Raw genomic sequence first — 20,747 nt, forward strand, 5'->3', positions numbered from 1 at the left:
CAGTGTAATCACACTCACGGAGCTGCAGTTCCACCAACAAAAAAACAAAGCAGGTAAACACAGAGAGAGGAATAGCCGGGCATGAAGCATGTGGATTCATGTATGGCAGAGTCAGGTTTACACTCAGCACCCGCTGCCACATTCACTGAGTTAAGAATAATAACTCACTTATGTCTAATACACGTTACAGGAGTCCGTTTAGGCTCTGAATTGGCTGCACGCCTTTTCATCTATCTTACATCTTATCTACTTCACCCTGTCAGATGAGATGCGGACGCTGCCTTTCATGGCCAACCTAGTCTGGACCACTGCCCGACCAGAGACCTCCATCCCTGAGACGGTAATGGTGTTTGGGTGCCACTGCAGCGGGGATAGAATATGCGCCTCTGGTAACCTCTACCAGGCCTGGCCCAAAAAGATATGGAACCCCGACCCAAGTGCGGTGCGGCGGCCTCGCCCTGGCCGGCCTCCACCGCCGCCGGGTACCTACTCGGGGTACATATGTCAATAAATTTGGGTAAAAGCAGGCTTCGCTTATCTCATGCGAATGCGCCACACCTAACTCAGATCTGGGGGGGTCATTTCTAAATCACACGAGGTCCCCAGATGATACTAATCCTGTGTTCTAGGACTTTAGACACCAATGCATGGAAAAATAGGCCTAAGGTTGAAAAATACAGAATGGCCATATTATGCTCATTTCAGGTTCATAATTGTAGTTTGAGATTGTACCAGAATAGGTTTACATGGTTTAATTTTCAAAAAACACCATATTTTTGTTGTACTACACATTGCTGCAGATCCTCTTTTCACCCTGTGTGTTCAGGTCTCTGTTTTAGCTACAGAGTGAGGCATCGCGTTTCTATCCCATCTTTGTTGGGAGTCGCACATGCGCAGTAGCTAGGTAAGGATCACATCAGACAGCTGTTTGTTTCTACAACTTCAGTCAGTACAAGGCAGGATTAGCCGGGAGACTTCTTCTAAACAAGGGCGCACTTCCAACTTTGTGTGGAATACCTGCAGACGAGGGACATATGTAAGTAGTTCTTTTGTAGATTATGGTGAACTAGTGTGTGTTGTAGCAGTGTTTTGCCATTCAGAACGAGCTAGCATGCTACGTAGAAAGCCGTGCAGATTTTGAACAGCTCACCCGGAGACTGAAGGCAGGACACATTCACATTTTTTTTCTAAGTTTGTATGCGTGTGGAAGCACCAGAGACAACAATAACACCCCAAATCCCAGCAAAAGTGTTTTATTCATAATATGGGCACTTTAACAAATTACAAATATAATGTAGTTTTGTTATTGGTTGACAATAAAAAAGAATTGGAAATGAAGTATGATTACATCGCAAAAACTGATCAAAGCAAAACTGCCTCTCGCAAAATGAGGACATATAATCTTTCCATCAGTGGCCATACATAAGCAAAACTTTAGGTTGCAGACATTCTTCAGTAGGCAGCTTGTGTTGTTTGTTTTTTTTTTGTTTTTTTTGTTGGTTTGTCTTTGAGCAAAGTTTCAAACCCCCCCCGTTGTCACACACAAACACTAGCACTCCTGCTGCGCAGGTAATACACTCCAGAAAAACTGTTCACAGTGAAAGTCACTGCAGCCCAGTGACTGGGTTTGTGTTGGCACTTGGGAGCAACTGGAACTTCAGCAAAACAGAACATTGGCAAGTATTAAGGATGATATAAACATGCCACTGTTGTTAATGCTTTGTCATTTCCAAAATTAGATGGGTCCTTATATATATATATATATATATATATATATATATATATATATATATATATATATATATATATCCTTTTGTAAAATACGTGTGAGTGTATGTATGAGTTGTTACTATGATAGCCACTGTTCATCACACAAACTGCTATAATTATTATTAATCAAATTTCTCTATATCTGTATCAGTGTCTCTGTATCCAAACTGACAGCAGCAGATGGCCGCCCACCAAGAGCCTGGGTCTGTCCGAGGTTTCTGCCTAAAAGGAAGTTTTACCTCGCCACTGTTGCACTAAATGTTTGCTTTTGGGGGAATTGTTTAGTGTAATCTTTAGTGCATAACATTATTTAAATAATGAACGGCCGTTACATTCAAGCCATTGCCAAATGAGTTGATACAAGGCTAATTAAGACTCAGCTCCACCCAACTCTCTCTGTATTTCTCAGTATGTTCAGAAACTAGTGTCGTCCGGCGACTTTCGCGGGCAGAAGCTCGCGTGAAGATAATGACCTCTTCTGAAGAGTCCATCATGTTTTTTTAATCCTCCGTGTCCTCCTTGGCTACTAGCACCTGTGTGGAGGTGCGGTGCGCTATCACGGAAGGCTTGTATCATGTGGATACTCTGATAGTTGTGTTGTCATTACTTAGAATTCCTCATGGGGGAGACAGAATCTATGCACTATAGCTTTAAAAATAGCCTGCTACATGTGAATTACGCAGATGTACAGGAGCTAAATCTATCCATGGAAAAAATAGTTTTTTTCAGAAGATATCTTAGTTACAACATGATTGAGCTAGAAAAGCAGTTTTGTGTTTCAACCCGTTCTCACTCCCAACTCGTAAAATACTGACGCTTGGTCAGCGTCTCTCAGCGTCAGATAGCAACGCAAAAATCCCCCTTTAGCGTCTGTATGGAACGCACCGGGCAGAGCAGCAGCTTGACTGCGGCGCTGTAAGATGACGTAGTATTAAGAGCGACAAGGGTAGCGAGTAGTATGAGAGACTGAAAATCAGCATGAAGAGATTGGTTGGGGTGGTGGATGGGTCAAACAACACAGGACTTTCACCCAGGAGACTGGAATTCATGTCCCATTCTTGTGCCACATGTCAGTTAAACGTACGTCCCGACCCAGAGCGTCAAAAAATGACGCCAAGAGTCCCGATCAAGCGCTTCTAAATATTACGCCAAAGGGTTAGACGCGAGTCCCAAGAGCGTCAAATAGTGACGCCAAGAGTCCCGACCCAGAGCGTCTAAATATGATGCTAAAGGAGAATTTTTGCGTCAGTAACAAACGCCAAAGGCACCTGACCAAGCACTGCTTTTTGACGCGATGGGACTGAGAATGTGTTGGTTTTTATGGGCGGTATTTATTCAGTTTGGGAAAATCCCATGATCTCAACAAAGCTAACTTTAGCTTAAGTTGGCTAGCTGACTAAACAGGGAGGGACTAGAAATCGTCTCTGTTGCTAGTTTTATTTTGAGAGCGTATTGCTCCACAATATGAATACAGTTTGAGTAGAACTTTTATTTTGTTGGTAACCGCAATACTTCATTCAAGGGTTTGATTTAACGACATATTATTGGCACTTCAGTGATGCTTACGGACTTCGGCGAAGTCCTAGCTGCATCACTGTCGTGCCAATACTGACGTTAAATCCCACCCATGAGTGTTATATGGCTTAAATAGATATTAATTAACAGCAGCGGCATGGACAGTATTCCTTGCCAATGCAGATATGAAACAGATCTGAGGCTCAGTTAACAGCCAAAACTAAGTTTCACTAGCGCAAACCAGCTTTTATGCATTTGATATGGCTAATAAATGGATGTAATCATTATTATGTTATATATGTTATATATGGAGTGTATGAAGTGGTCTCAAGTAGTTCCCAAACTCATTCATCAGATGTAACAAGCTGTAAGATACTCACTGGCAGGTCTCATTTGAAATGCAGCCATTATCAGCTTTTCATTTCAAGGCCTGCTGCTCTTACTATAGACTAATGGGTGGTAGCGCCGATACAACAGGACACAGGAGGACATACGTGTGTGTGTGAGTGTGTGTGTGTGTGTGAGTGTGTGTGTGTGTATGTGTGTGTGTGTATGTGTGTGTGTGTCACTGTGATGTGACGATGTGAGCCAGATCATTGCAATGGGTTGTGCATGCATTCACTCCTGTTTTTCCTGATCCAGAGAAGATATCCAGATACAGATAACAATAAAAAAAATATAACTGACAACTCAAGTAACATTTAATTAATAACCTTGCATCATAGATAAGCATTAACCTCTAGTTAAGTCTGGAACTGTGAGATGTTACATTGAGATGGCTTTTTGAGGCATTTGATTAATTACGGTGTGTGCGTCTGTGTGTGTGTGTGTGTGTGTGTGTGTGTGTGTGTGTGTGTGTGTGTGTGTGTGTGTGTGTGAGTGAGTGAGTGAGTGTGAGGGAGAGACCTAGTGCCTCGGCCATCCACAGTCTCCAGATCAAACTTTATTGAATTCTACGGTATCAGATTACACACATCAGCTGCTGTGATTTTTGGTTTCATTCTTAATAGTGACGGCCAAATGAAGCACTATTTTAACCACATTCTTCATTTTCTGAGCCCACTAGTTGGCGCTCTCTGTTCAACAAAGGGTTGAAAGCACACTGAATCTGATCACACTGATCTAGTGGGCTCAGAAGATAAATAAAATGGTTCCTGAAGCTTCATGAGGCTTCATTTGGCCGTCACTAATTCTTGATTACTAGCAGAAACTAAGAGCAAATATTCAGACGGAAGCCACCCGAACCAACCGGTTGCTGCACTCGTCTGAAAACAGCACCATTTTTGTGCCTTGGGTAAAAACTCCCAGTCTATGCAACACAGTCTCACGGTGTCACGTTATTTTTAATCTATTGTTTCGTGTACAACAACACATTTATCTCGTTTTTTTCGTGGTGGCCAGCACGAAATGGGAACCATCTAGTCAGAGGTTGGGTTTAGGAAAAACACAACTGGGAAAGGACGCCTCACACGCCGGGAGACGGCAGCGGGGGACGCGCGACAATAACGGGACGGTTGTGATTAGGAAGACAACGGGGAAACAAAACGCCACACGCGGGACATGATCCCCGGTCTCCCGGGTGAAAGTCCTGTATTGTTTGAACCATCCACCATCCCGGACAAACTCCCTACGCGGATTTTCGGCTTTTCATACTACTCCCCTACCGTGCTGGCCACCATGAAAAAAACACGAATCGATAGATTAAATAACATGACCATTTCACGAACTGCCGTGAGACTGGGTTGCATGACGTGTTTTTTGGAGATGGCAAATCACGGTGTCTCTCTGGGTGTCTTGTGTAGAGTGCTGTGAGAATAAAGGGGCTGGGACTGTTGCTATGAGGCATCTAGTCCTTGTATAAGTGGAACAAGAGTTGAGTCTGTATTCTTGGCAGGAAGTCAAGCCTTTTCTCAGTGGGTGTTGGACTCTGCATGGTTGTCACCCTGTCACCGATACTTCTTGCAATTTTATTGGGCAGAATCTTAATAATAATAATAATAAAAATAATAATAATAATGTATACTTTATTAATCCCGCAAGGGGAAATTACAATGTTGTTATTACACACAGGCTTGAATTACACACACATGCTCAGTACCTATACATGCACTAATGGAGAGATGGATGGAGCTGCCCATGGAAAGGCACCCCGAGCAGTTGGGGGTTCGGTGCTTTGCTCAAGAGCACCTTGGCAGTGCCCACCTCTCCAGCTACCAGTCCACCACCATACTTTGGTCCGTATGGGGACTTGAACCAGTAACTCCCTACTGACTAAGCTACTGCCACCGCCATTGGGACAGCAATGTCTGGTATGTTTTTGGTTTACAAAACAACAGTATTTAATAATAATCAGGTAATCCTTTTAATTATTAGACTAGTAAATACAAGTCAGCATCCCTGTCATTGGATATGTGGCTTAGTATCATCCAATACCAAACATTTCATATTTTCCATCCAACTATTTTGACATTTTTCTTCGAAGAAAGGCTTACCAAAATATTCTAAACTGAATAGAATGTTATCTTGTTTGGAAAACACAACAACCTGTCTCCACAAAGTTCCCTCCATTTCACCCTATTGGGTAAGAAAAAAACTTGGAAAGGTAGAAAAGTTGATGCAGCTGCTATTTCATAATTTATATGTCCTCCTTCTTCTAGGGTACATAAACAGTGCACCAATCTGTCCTGGTTTATCCACTGGAAATTCACTACTTTAAATGCAAATAACCTTCCATTGTAGGACATCAACAAGCCATAATCCCTCACTGGCTTTTGTAGTTGGTAAAGGCAGTGGGTTATACATATTATTCTTGGAAAGGAGGCAGAGATTTATGCATACTTAGCAGCATCCTTTTAAAAATAACCAATGCTGAACTTTAACTCTGCAATGGTGAGCCAGGCCTGGAATATGTGAGGTATTTTAGTGAGAAAATAGAATGTTGATTTTACAGATGCATGGGAATGGGAAAAAAGTATGTATCCCTGGCCTGACTGAAACAAAAAGCAGTTTCCAATATCACTATGAATGAAAAATAAACCTGTAGGGTAAATTCATAGTTTTCAGCAACAAAGAAGGTAGCAGAGCTAGTTGATAGATTAAAATGTTGCCCTATCCGGTCGGCAAAACACATCTTCCATTTTTAAGAATGACTTCAGTGCCGTTCTTTGTTCTTTTCTCAAAGAAAAGCTTAACTCCAAGCCTTCCAAAGCCGATTCGAAAGATCGCTGTTCCCAGCAGCAGCAGCAGCAGCACCGGCCAGAGTTTGGTTTTTCCAGCTCGCGAGTCAACGGAGAGTTGCTAGACGCCCTGGCTGCAAATTACATTTGCTGCCGCTAGGGTGCGTCTAGATTTCTAGGCTAGTCGTTGCTTGCATGGGTGGTCACTTTCAGTGTCAGTGTAGCGTTGATGTTAGTCTGATCCACAATATGCTCCTCTCTGGGTTTTCATTCTGAGATGGGATTCTGTAGAAACACAGCCGAGGCTTGTCTCTCTTTGGTTTGTGCATCCAATTGAACAACAACTATCTGACATTATGGATACAGCGTGGTAAAGGCTGAGCTGACTTGTTTGCGGGCAGTAGAGGGCAGCTTCGTTTTGTCCTGATATATATTAATTTCTCTTGCCTTTTGTCTAGCTTAGTGTTAAAACAAAGTTTTATTTTACCTTGGTCATTAAATTGGACCTGAGTGAACTTTTCTTCCACACCATGTATAAGAGCAGGAAGTTACCTCGTACTCCTGAGAGAAGCGCAGACCGTCGTTGGCCTTGAGTCTCTCTATGTAGTCCGCCAGGTCACAGACAGCGATGGGAGGATGTTCCCTCATCCCTGCAGGGAGAGGTGGAGCGGTAAGTACAGTCCATCTCACACACACACACACACACACTCACACACACACACACACACACACACACACACACACACACACACACACACACACACACACACACACACACACACACACACAGGGTCCACAATTAGCACCATCAACTAACATCAACTGGTACAATATGCAATTGTCTGGTAGATTTGCTTCACTCAACAGCCAAAAAAACGATGGTGATCTATTGAGTGTCTGGTAAAATTTGTCGCACGCACGCACACACGCATGCACGCACACACTCACCAGAGTGCAGATGCATGTTGAAGGCTCAGAGCTAACTGGTCATAGTGATATGGGGTGACAGTGAGGGTGCTGTGTGCTGAGCAGAGGGATGATGTATGACTGTGCAGCTCTTCAACAGCATGCCATAACCACACTGGTGATGTGAGCGTCAACGAGCATGCTGATTGGTTAAAGAAATCCCATTAAGCCATAAGTGAGTGTGAAAGTGCCACACGGGTGGTTGGGGCGTTAAGAGTACCAACAGCATCTTACACTGACATTTGTTTTTACATATCTTTGATTTTTTTTTGTATGTCTTTCTACTGTATTTCATTTCAAATCGCAGTTTTAATGACATGGACAGGCCATGAGGGAAGTATATGGAGTTTAATAAGAGGGCTCTAGTTCAAATGGGTGCTATGTAAAAAGAAAGGGAAAGAGGTGGGGATGGAGGAAATATCAGTAAAACACAAGAGGGATAAAAAACTAACTTGGAGTGTTCGGGCAACTGAGGCCACTGGAACCTGTGGGGGAAAGACCAGGCAAAACAAACAGAACAGGGGTCAGTTAGGAGAAGACAGAGAAACGAAAAGAACACATGGATCTGTTTTGTGCTCTGCACTGTGATGCAGCTTTATCTGTAAAATATTGCTTAATATTCATTGCATCCGAGCACAGATGAAGTGGCTTCAGTTGTTACGGGACAGTCGCACCAAAATAGGCGATCCAGCGATTTTCTGCAGGGTGGTGCAGCAGGGGGAGTGTCAATGAAACGGCCCATTTGTGTAACGTCGTGTTGTGTTCCCCCCAAAAAAGCACAAGTAGACTTTATATTTCACAATTAATGTTTTCCATCAGATCGTTTATAGATCTCGTCGTTTCCGACCGTACTTGAAGGCAGCTTTGGTTCACAGGAGAGATAGAGAAAGAAAAGAGACTAGCGAGACATAGCGAGTGCTTTGTTGTTGCAGGAAACATTCAGCTACTACACAAACTCCCGGGCAGGTCAGTGCTTGCGTTTGGTGTTTTAAAACTTTCTTGTGGCAGCGATAGAGGCAGTGATGTTTCCTGTTTCCTGTACGGGACTCTCACACCGCCTCAAAACCAGTGTTGTGTTGGTAACGAAACGTATTTCCTTTTTCAATTCGGCGCAACGTTACTTTTCCCAGGGACAGATTTGACAGCGACGCTGCCTTCTCAGCTGCGCGCTCACAAGCTCCACGCGGTACGTGACAGAGGCTGGTAGCAGAGCAATCATGGCAAGCGAGAAGCAGCCAAAGCTAACTTTTGAGAGCGTTTTAAGCTTCGTGGCTTTTTGCTGGACGGCGCTCTGAGCGGAGAGCTACAGTTGTGTTCAAAATGATAGCAGTCCAACATCACTAACCTAACCTAAATCAAATGTTTTGGTAGAAGTGATATTTCTACATGGCAAATAATTTACTACTAAGTGTTGTAGAGTCATAGAAAACCAACTGACCCAACAGTCATGACATGCATGCTGCTCATTCTGTGTAATTGAATCTGTAATTGAAAGGGGCATGTTCAAAATAATGGCCGTGTTGTGTTCAATTAGTGAGGTGATTGATTCTGTGAAGAAACAGGTGTCAGTTATGGCCCATATTTAAGGAAGGAAGGAAGCAAGCAAATGTTGTACATGCTGGTTATAGTGCATTTCACACTGAAATACTCAGCGAAATGGGTCATTCCAGACATGGCTCTGAGGAACAGCAAACTTTGATTAAAAAGTTGATTGAAGAAGGGAAAACATATAAAGAAGTGCAGAAAATTATAGGTTGCTCAGCCAAAATAATTTCGAATGCCTTGAAATGGCATCCAAAGCCTGAACGACGTGGGAAAAAACGGTCAACTACCATTCGAATGGATCGAAGAATGGCCAAAATGGCAAAGGCTCAACCAATGATTAGCTCCAGGAAAATCAAAGAAGACTTAAAGTTACCTGTGAGTACTGTTACGATCAGAAGAAGGCTATGTGAAGCAAAGCTATCAGCTAGAAGCCCCCGCAAAGTCACATTGCTGAAAAAAAGACATGTACTGAATAGGTTGAAATTTGCCAAAGCACACATTGACTGGCCAAAGGAGATATGGGGCAACATTCTGTGGACTGATGAGAGCAAAACTGTTCTTTTTGGGTCTAGGGGCCGCAGACAGTTTGTCCGACGACCCCCATGCACTGAATTCAAGCCACAGTACACTGTGAAGACAGTAAACCATGGTGGTGCAAAAATCATGTTATGGGGATGTTTCTCATACTGTGGTGTTGGGCCCATTTATCGCATACCAGGGATCATGGATCAGTTTCAATACATCAAAATACTTGAAGAGGTCATGTTGCCTTATGCTGAAGAGGAAATGCCTTTGAAATGGGTCTTTCAACAAGACAATGACCCAAAACACACCAGTAAACGAGCAAAGTCTTGGTTCCAGATGAACAAGATTGATGTTATGGAGTGGCCAGCCCAATCCCCAGACCTCAATCCCATAGAAAACGTGTGGGGAGACATCACAAATGCTGTTTCTGAGGCAAAACCCAGTAATGCAGAGGAATTGTGGAATGTAGTTCAATGGTCCTGGGCTGGAATACCTGTTCACAGGTGCCAGAAGTTGGTCGACTCCATGCGACACAGATGTGAAGCAATTCTCAGAAATAATGATTATGCAACTAAATATTAGTGCAGTGATTCAAAGTAAAGCAAATCCTTGAGACATTTTTCAGTTTATACAGTAAATGTTTGAGTTTGTAAAGAAAAATGCAAATACTGCAATTTTTTTGAACAACCTAATATTCCTTTTTCTTCACTTTCTGTAAAAGTGAAACTTGATCAATTTTGGTCATGTTTTGATTTGGAATTGAATGTGCAGTGTTCCCAATGCATTGATATTATGCAATTAAAAGCTATTCTCAGGATTTTGAGCATTATTCACTTTTTTAAACACATTGCTATTTGAACAAAACTGTACGTGACACATGCCACTACATCGCTGAGGACTGGCCGTCGTAAATCGGCCGTCCTACAAACGCAAAGCATGCGATGACAACCTCACAGATGGATGCGGTGGAGATGGGCTCATACATACTGCTTTTAAAAGTAACGTAAAAGTAACGAGTACCGTAAAAAGTTACATTCCATAGGGGGTAACTAAGTAAAGTAACAGATTACTTTTTTAAGAAGTAACGAGTAATGAGCAAACACTACTTTTTAAAAGTAACTTCCCCAACACTGCTCAAAACACAACAACAAGTCTGATCTCTGGTTACATGATTGGCCACCGCAGCACGACGTGGGGTTGTGTTTCTCCAAAAGTTGAGTCGGTCTCAACTTTTTGCCGCGGGCACGCTGCGTCTTTTTGCGTGTCCCCCCTGCGCCAACCCCCGACGCATCCTTAAATCACTACCCCCATCCAAAATAATTGGAAAGACCTGCATTTTTCCCGGAACGTCGGACAGCTGACGCAGGCAGTCTGAACACGGCCTTAGCCATGCCAGCGGGGATCTCTGGGGGTGGAAATGTTGGTCATCGGTTGTTGGTCACTTTGTCAGGTCACCACCTAAAGGCATGGTTAAATTACGTTTCCGATCAATGAAATTTACTCACATTCGTCCCCAAAAAAGGCTGTTGTGTTGGCTATTTGCAAATGCCCCAAAAATGGCTCCTTAGAGAGATCAAACTGCTGCTTATACCTTCTTGAAATATGTCTCCAATAACCTTATTGCCCCTAACTTTCCACATATTAAAGACCGAGGTGCTACTCCCTTGGATAAAGTCACCATTCACAGAGACAGGCGTCAGCATAGAGAACAAGTCCTTTATTCCAGGAAAACTGTAAATTATCCTTCCAGACCTTAAGAGAATTGTAAACTAAAGGGTTTAATTTCTTAAGTGATGTTATGTATTTTGCAGGCCCCGTGGGGAGAGTGGTGAGCAAACCGAGGGATCTATACAGAGAGCTGAGTCGAGATGTGAATGTAGCCAACTGCCTCATCCTCACCCTCATCAGTCCTTCTCCAGGAGCGATTCTTTTTTATTATCTAGGCCTAGGGGAGTTTTTGATAGAATCAGTGATTGAGAAATTGGAATTCAAGTCCTGTCAGATCACTGTCCTATTAGCATGATGGTTATTCCACTGTATAATAACCCTTCTTGTAGACATTGGCACTTAAATTATCATATGATGAGTAATTCTCCGTTTAAAGAAGTTATAACTAAAGAAATGGATTTTTTATTTGATGGTCAGTACTCGAAGTGGGCCGGTACTCACCGGTACGCAGTACCGGCACTTCTACATTTTACTCTTAAGCGTACCTGCACTTTTTCTTGCGTGCAGAGGGCACTACGTGACTTACCTCGGATCTTGACGAATCACGTAAAGGCAAGCAGTCGGCCCACCCTATCAGAAGTTCGTTTAGCCACGGACGCTAGTTCGGAAAAGCCTGATGCCTGCAGCCTGACCGCAACAGATTTTTCACTGCTGAAAACCTAGAAACTAAAAAGAAGCGTGTCGAGTTTGTAAATCGTTATGTTAGCCTGGCTTCAGAAAGGTACTAAAAGAACGTGTGTGCCAGAGCCAGACACGTCAACATAGGTCCAAGTCCAACCAGAAACATCAGGTATGATTCATGAGCTTCAAGCTAACGTTAACGTTGATGTGAGCGGAACAGGTAGCGTTAATGTGGAGTCTGCAGCTGCCAACCTTAATGTTAGCTTAGTCAATGAAACCGACGTCAACAATAACGTGAGTAACGAAACACATGGATGGCCTGACTGTTGGTCAAGGGACCAAATTATGTATTTTTGCTCCACGAACAGCTGGCTCGTTTTTAAAGATAACAAACTGGGCTGCAAAACATGTAACAGCATCACTTGCGTCACTTGCTCGCCAGACAGAGAGGGGACTAAAGCTGTCAAGAGAATGACACACACATAGGCGCTGATTTATGTTTTCCGCCGTGGGTGCTCACGGGCGCACGCCCTTTAAAAAGTTGTCAAAAATGCTTGCATTTCAGAAATCTTAGGAAGAGGACAGTGGCCGACACGAACAAACACGCCTATTAATTGGATAATAAAGCCGTAATATAGGCTATCTTTCAACTCAGGACAGCGCCACTCCTCACAAATACAGATAGGATTGGAGATGAGAAGTTTAACTGACATGTAACTGCGATCAGCAGGGGACTGACAGTGACATAACCAATCACACTATGACAGACGCTCCACTTAGCACCAACTGCAAAGTTTAATTTTAAATGAATGTAGCCTACTGGCAGTCTGGAAAACGTGGGTGTTCCGTATTTTCCGTGGGTGCTTGAGCTCCGGAGCACCCACGGTATCGGCGCCTATGGACACACACACATAGACACACACACACACACACACACACACACACACACACACACACACACAACTTGTTTAAATACATTTATGTTAAATAAATAATAAATTATTGTTGTACCAGCAATATCTCCAAGTTTTGTTGCTCACTGTAGAAATCTCAAATGTCATAATGATTTGCTAATGCAAGACAGTACCGGCACCTTTTTTCCACCACTTAAAGCACTGTTGATGGTGAATAAAACACCGGCAATTAGTTCTTCAGTTTTATGGGAAACTGGAAGTTTTAGAGGCTTCGAGGCCACCCAGTGAGCTTTCACTGGAGGGGGAACAAAGGTTGGCAGTCAAATGAGTTGCTGAATTTCTGTTGGTGTAAACAACATCTGCCAAATGCCCTCCCACTGCTACCTTAGGTAAATGCCAGCCATCTGATTGAGAAGAGGAACATGGATAAAACACAATGACAAACCTCCCACTGAGTTTAAAACCTCCCACTGAAAGACAGGTGCGAGAAAGAAAGAGAAATAAGAGAAGTAGTTGGATGGGTGAAGAGATCAGTGAAAACGTTTGACAGGAGAGTGACTTAGGAAACAAAGAGAAAGTAAAACAGAGAGAGTTATAGTCAGAGAATAGAAAAAAGAAACGGGCTGCATGGTTCATATAACTAAAAGTAGTTATGATGGGAGGAAAGGAGGAACACAAAGTCTGCGTAGGGAGGAGGTCAGGTTTGATGGATGGATCACCAAAACATCAGGTTCTAAAACAAGAGACTGCTGTTCGTTATTCATTAGAATAACCACGATGACGAAGGCTCCCCAACTTTAACAAAATTCTGTACTTTAACCCAAACCAACATCTGTCCCTACACCTAGTCTATATCGACAAAATTTCATTTCCGGGATTATTCAAGTGCCGCCTGAAATTCTGCTGGATGTCCCTCTTTTTCGGCCGAATATCCGTCACCTTCCGCTTTCATTGCGTTGGCGTTCTAAACTCCGGTGGATTTCTGAGGACTATGGTTAGCTGCTCCTCAGATCTCTGCAGGGTAAATCCAGACAGCTATAGCTAGACTATCTGTCCAATCTGAGTTTTCTGTTGACTAAAACAACTTTTGAACGTACACGTTCCACCAAAACAAGTTCCTTCCCGAGGCTATTTTGCAGATGCATCGTTGCTCCGTCCGGCGCTTAGTGCCGCCCAAGACGATTGTGATTGGTTTAAAGAAATGCCAATAAACCAGAGCGCGTTTTTCTCCCATCCCGGAATGCTGTGTGAAGCCAGACCTTCCTCTGCAGCGCTGTGGAGGAAGGTCTGGCAATGCGAGACTACTGTCTGTACAGTCTACGGTTCAGACAGCAGCCTCTCTGTTTTTGTATGATGATCCTCATAGGTAAACAACACAACTTGATTGGTTGATTGGTCTTTATTTGTGTCGCGAACGCTCAGAAAAATCAGCCTTGTTTCTAAAAAGAATTACGTTGCTTTATCGCAGCGAAATATTCCCGTTCTGTGTGAAAGTAGTCAGGACAAAACAACGGTTCCAATCGTTTTACACCGGTATCGAAAAAATAGTAATAATGAAAACCAACCCTAGTAATATGCTGCGTGTGCAAACAACCTATGGAGTCATTTATTGGGTAAGGACAGTTGCGTCCAGAGACAAAAACCTAAGCAGATATCTGTCAGTATTATCACGGCTAAGGGTACATCAGAGAGATAATTTGGATTCAACAAGTGTCTACTTGCAGGCAGTTTGTTTGTGTGGGTCAGTTTGAATAAATATGAGCTTATAGGTTCTAGGGGCAGTTTGTGTGTGTGTGTGTGTGTGTGTGTGTGTGTGTCCATGCCTTGTGTCTGATAGTTGAGTCTCCTCATCTCCACAGGGTCTGAGGAGTGGGCCAGCAGTGAGTCCTTGACCCCCGCCATGTGCTCATCCTTGGCTGGAGATGTTCGTTTCCTGGTGGAATGAAGAAGTGGTGCGATGAGAGTAGGCAACCATGTAAGCAACTCAAAGTTCAGGAACGCTCTCGTCGATCGATTTAAGCGTTTATTGCCACAAATGGAAATACAGTTATGCTTGTTGCTGATGGCTCTGCTCTTGATAATGCTCCCTGGACCAGCCAAGCAGCATGCTAAGCTAAAACAGGGAGCGCTATGCAGAATCCCCATTGGGTATAAAAGAGTGAGCCAAGAGAAAGACATTGAAAGCCTTTTTAAACTTTAAGTCATGTTAGGACTCTGAACTAGGAAGGTGGAGGTTGGGGTGTTGGAAGTGAAGAGTTGCCTGCGGCAGCAGCACTAAGTGAAGCAGCATCAGTGTAGCAGGGATCAGTGAGGAGGGAGTCATATTTAAAAGGACCGCTTTGATGTCAGAATGGCTGTGATTGGAGTGCGCCTGATAGGAATGATATTCAATCAGCAGGTGTATGACTTCCACGTCCTGCATGAACTCACGCTAAGCTTAATTTAGTACTTTATCTCAATTCTGTTTAAAATGGGAGGAGGTCCAGATAAAAATAAAGTTTGCTGAATGGGGAAATGCTGTAAGAACAGACAGAGGCACTAACCTTTCTTGTTTGCTGCGTCCACAGAAAGCAGGCAGACAGTGAACAAGGGAGCAGAGAGAGAAAGGATTAATTTACAAGTTGTCAGCAGCAGGGATGCCACACAGAGTCACAGTGGACGAGAAGTGCACCTGACAGAGCACATTACAGCACCTAACTTATTACTCTTACTCCTCCCTTCGCTCTTTATCTGATCCACAGCCAGCTGAGCAGCTTCTCCTTCCAGCGTCTGAGCTCTTCAGCTTACACACATCTTCTTTTATTGCTATTTAGAATTATATGATCATCGATTGACACCCCCTCTGTTTGTCCTTCTTTGTGCACTGTGCAAGTATCTTGTTGCCAACTTAAAACCTTTTTTTTTTTAAACATGTCCCTGCCACATATCAAAATAAATAAATGCAATGGTGTCTATCTCTTCATATAATAAAATGTACCAGGATAAGGGAGGAGAGAAAATAAGCAATAGGGTTTGTATAAATGTGGTCTTAAAGGATAGGTTTGAGTGTTTTCAAGTCTATACAATACTCACAATCTTATATGTATGTTGAGTTGTTTATCCATGTAATGATTTCTTCTGTCCATATTGACATCCCTTCCTAGCACCAACTACACCGTGAAAGATGAGAACTCAATCCTCAGTCCTCATTTCTAAATTCAGCTAAGGTTAAAATGAGGTTTCGAATTTTTCAATTTCCTCTTTGTCTTCCCCACTGACTCTGTTGCAGCAAAGGGATAGTAAAATGTGCTCCACACACACATAACCCTCTGATCTACTCTAGTAGTGTATTTATGTCCATGTGGAAAGCTACAAGCCAAATCTTTGTTTCTGGATCTTTCCGAGGAAATCATTATGTATCTGCCCATCGCAGGTTTCTTTGTGAACATCCCTGAAAAATCTGTATGGCGTCAAGTTTATTTCTGCTTTCTGTTTATTCACTTGCGAGCGTGCTAAAACATGCTCACAAGCTAATTTGAACATTTCACACGCGCAGATATTACTCTTCGCATACCAATTCAACAATCGAGAGTTGTATAGGCAGCTGCGAGCATGAATCAAAACAGGGAGAGGGAAATAATGGAACCGGCGCGTATAAAACTAAGCAGCACGATAACCCTATCCCGCTAAACAATAGCCATGTTAGCTAAGGCTAGCTCAAATGTTAGCGATAAGGGTACATCGGCAAGGATTTACGGACATTTCAAAAGCATCGCACATAACGGAACGGATGAGAGCCACTTATGTATTCCTTTATTCACGGTGCTCTATTGCTACATTGTTAATAAAGACACTCTGGGCTTCCTGAACGATAGCTGTCAATCAAGATAAACTAAGGAGGTCTGTGGGTGAGATCGCCTTGAAAGTGACTAATCATAGGAGGGCTAGTGCCTCCTTGGTTTCCACCCCAAAATGTCAAAAGTCAGTTTCATTCAGGCGAGCAGAAATCAACTTCGCTAGCAGAGTTTACCTGCAAGAGCGTGTATGCCGTCCAGAGCTCGCACAGCAGTAGCGGTGTGCAATATTTGGTATCGATCCGATACCAAGTAAACACAGGGCCAGTATCGCCGATACCGATATCGATACGATACCGATATCGATACGATACCGATCCGATACCGATACTTTTTAATAATTAAGGCTCCGTCTCGTACAACATCAAATCACAAGAGGGGGGAGAGGAGGAGCAAAGTGTGCCTGCTCCACACTGGGACAGCAGCGGCACTTACACAGACACAGACAGCCAGGTCGCCTTTTTGATGAAACCGCAGCAGTGCATACTGGATAGACACTAAAACCAAAGTATCAATCTCTTTACACTGGTATTGATCAATATCAATACCAACGTTGGTTTCGATATTATCGATATTTGGATCGATCTGCCCATCACTACACAGCAGACACTCGCAGGTGCGTTGTGGCTGCTCTGTGTGCGTGCTGCTTAGTTTTATATACACGCAGGTGCCATTCTTTTCCTCTCCCTGTTTTGTTTCACGCTCGCAGCTGCCTGTACAACTCTTGATTGTTGAATTGGTGCGCAAAGAGTAATATCTGCGTGCATGGGCTTTAAATTAACTTTTTTAATCACTAGCCAACATGGCTAGTAGATTTTAAAAGTTGCCAGCCAATCAGATTTTCCACTAGCCACGTTTGTTTTTTTTCCTAACTAACTTTACTTGAATATCAGCTCCTCTGGTTCGTCTTCTCCGTTTCAGCGTAGCTCGTAATCGAACGCACGCACTCTAGCCAACGGTTGTCTGATGCGTCACGACTTGGTGTTCATGGGAAATGTAGGATTAGTAACAACAAGCAGTGTTGCCAGATAAAGATTACGTTTCCAATGCTAAAGACACACAAAACTGCCCAGATTTCTTGGCAGAAAACAGACCAATCTGAAAACACTGACTTGTTGCATCATTTCTAAAAGACGCTTCACTTCATTCATCAAAAAATGCAGTATCACAAAGCTTAATATACTGTATTATGGCATATAAGGTTACACTTTACTTGAAGGTATCTACATAAGAGTGACATGACACTGTCATGAATGTGCAATAAACATTATAAACAAGTCATAAATGTTTATGACATAACGCTTCTGTCATTAAGTGTCATTCGGTTTATGGTTAGGGTTAGAGTTAGGGTTCATGTGTCATGACTGTGTCATGTGTGACAGTGTCATGTGTTCATGACAGTGTCATGTCACTCTTATGTAGATACCTTCAAGTAAAGTGTTACAGAATATAAATACATTACCCAACGCAAGCTCAACTCACTTTTCATAGTGTACAAAAATGAATGGAAACTACTGAAAAGTAGAAAAAAAAAACAATCAACAATCTATAATACCATTATATATTTAGGAAAATTTCTGCTAGCAATGTAATAAATATTTGATTAATAAGAATGAAAGATGCCAAACATCAACTTGGTCTTGGAAGACCAAGTGATTTCAGTTTGAGTTGCTTTCCTCTGAGACTCCCCAGTACCAATATTACCAAACAAATCCTGACACATCAAGAGAGAACGAGCAAAATGAGAAAAAGACTAAACGAGTGTTGCCATTCGAGCAGAGCAGTAGCCATATGGAAGCCCCCGTCAGCCCAGTCAGCAGCTCCAGATGTTTGATCCAAGCACAGGAAGCACGGGCCAACTGTTAGCCTGGAAGGGCAGCACCTCGGGGCAACTCACAGCGCCTTCCTCCCATATGCCGTGGAGGCCCTTTGCCTTCAGGCCGGCTCAGCGAGAATAACTGTCTGTCTGTACTTTAGAAAATACTCCAGTCTGACCATTTCTTGGTGCCTGACTCTTGTTAAATGTTCTTGTCATCTGCTGCGCTGAAGACAAATGCCCCAGGTCTCTCTCTGGACTGGGCTTAAATGATCGCTCAGCTAAATGATATGAGGAAGACCACAATGAGCATGCACTGCTTCAAGGTATACTGACACTATTCCTGTCTTTATTATGACAGATAAAAACAAAATGAACCTGTGTATATGTGTATATTGGGGGGGGGGAGGGAAATCCCCCCCACCCCACAATATGTAGAAGAGGTAGATTTGTCGCCCACAAAAAAATACAAAAGACAACCCATCCCCCAAAAGAGGTAATAATAAGAATTGTGTCTACCTGTGCTAAACTGGGGGGGCTAAAGAACACAACAGGAGCGTGAAAAATAAAGATTTAAAGAAAATTTGAACAAGTCCGTCTGCTGTTTTTTTTCCATCAGACTCACCTCTTGAAGAGTAGAATAGCAATGACTATGATGATGATGAGAATGACCGCCAGCACTGGACCCATCACCCACAGCATCTCGGAGTCCTCAGTTTGTCGGGCCACCCCACTGTGGAGCTTCACCATGATGGGCTCAGAGAACGGGCTGGCTGCAAAAGTCCTCTGCTGCAAATGAGCAGGATGATCCAGAGTCAGTTCACACTCACAGAGTTACACACAACAGTGCAGAGTAAATCAGGACATTTTACGAGTTCGGAGTGAGAACGGGTTGTCCCAAGCATGTTTCTTTTGAGAATGATACCCTGTGTCTCAATGAGATTACCTGTTTAAATAAAGGTTCAATGAAAAAAAAAAACTCTCCAATGGCTGAAGGCCATCTACCACCACGGTTTCACAATGAAACCTTTTCCACCAACTCACACAGTGGCTGAGAAATCAAAGAACCGGTCTGTCTCTCTGTGTGCTGATGTGTCCAGGTTAGATTTGAACTTTATTCACACACCACACTATCTTTTCAAGGGAAACTAGTAATGGCCAAATGGAGCCTCATGAGGCTTCATGAACCATTTTCTTTATCTTCTGAGCCCACTACATGGCGCTCTCTGCTCAACAAAGGGTTGAAAGCACACTGAATTGCCATTCCTTGAGCCTTTTTCTTTGAACCAAGAGCGCCATCTAGTGGGCTCAGAAAATAAATAAAATGGTTCATGAAGCTTCATGAGGCTTCATTTGGCAGTCACTAATGGACACCTAGAAGTCGCTCACTTGAAGGGAAAAGCAAAGGGTTACAAATGGTGGATTTGTGATCGCTGTCAATAGTCAGTTCAGACAATATCATGGCTACAATGTCAGAAGAGGGGGGTGGTGCTCCACCTGTAGCGTTTTTTGGCACGGGCTAAGCGGGCAGCCGCCTGGGGCGGCATTTTTTAATGACACATGGGGGGCGGCACGAGCACTTAAAAAAAAAAATCCTCGAAGTGGTTTTCTACTGTATTATCTATCATTTCACCGTGTGGGGAATTGGCAAATTGGCGCCCCTGCTTGCTGAGAAGGTAAAGTGCACAGAGAAGCTGTGTGAGAAGGGGAAAGGGGAGGGGGGAGCGGGGGACAGTTCACCTCTGGGTCGAGCGGGTTGCTGGGCATAGGTGCCGATACCGTGTTTTCTGTTCTTAGTACAATAGCGTGATAATTAGATTCTAGGGGCGGCCTCTAGCTCACCCAGTAAGAGCATTTGCCCCATGTTGGCTGAGTCCTGCAGCGGCCCGGGTTCAAATCCGACCTGCAGCCCTTTGCTGCGTGTCATCCCCCATCTCTCTCTCTCTCCCCCTTTCATGTCTATCCACTGTCACTATAATAAAGGGAAAAGCCCCAAAAATAAATAATAATTAGATTGTTTTCACATTGTGTGATAAAGGATTTAGAATATTTATTCTATATTTTATTTGCACATTATTCTTAATATTTTATATTATTGTTGCGCTCTGCTCTTGTTACATTTTTTATATATCTGATTGTATATATTTTTGGCACATATATATATATATATATATATATATATATATATAATTGCACAATTGCACAAATCCTTCATTAGAACATTTGAAAAACACACTTAAGAGAATCCAATTATTTAACTATTGCAATTACAACTGGGGGCTCGAAGGGGGTCTCGCCCTGGGTGTAGTTCAATGTAAAACCGTCACTGTGCTCCACG

General features: G+C 43.1%; 1 protein-coding gene across 13 annotated transcripts in view; it reads right to left on the minus strand.

Moving 5' to 3' along the window:
• Window positions 1-20,747, minus strand: part of ptprfa (protein tyrosine phosphatase receptor type Fa) — a 300,893-nt gene that overhangs the window by 41,638 nt on the left and 238,508 nt on the right. For 3 of the 13 annotated variants that reach the window (XM_078259536.1, XM_078259530.1, XM_078259527.1), the window contains 5 exons: window positions 19,035-19,198; window positions 15,304-15,315; window positions 14,584-14,693; window positions 7,880-7,912; window positions 7,014-7,111 (listed from right to left, as the gene is read on the minus strand). In XM_078259536.1, coding sequence (XP_078115662.1) covers window positions 7,014-7,111; window positions 7,880-7,912; window positions 14,584-14,693; window positions 15,304-15,315; window positions 19,035-19,198 — 417 coding nt within the window. The remainder of the gene's footprint in view (window positions 1-7,013; window positions 7,112-7,879; window positions 7,913-14,583; window positions 14,694-15,303; window positions 15,316-19,034; window positions 19,199-20,747) is intronic. The other 10 variants (XM_078259540.1, XM_078259538.1, XM_078259534.1 and 7 more) reach the window with 6 other exon arrangements.

Source organism: Sander vitreus, chromosome 9 (assembly GCF_031162955.1).
Source record: "Sander vitreus isolate 19-12246 chromosome 9, sanVit1, whole genome shotgun sequence".
Classification (NCBI taxonomy): domain Eukaryota; kingdom Metazoa; phylum Chordata; class Actinopteri; order Perciformes; family Percidae; genus Sander; species Sander vitreus.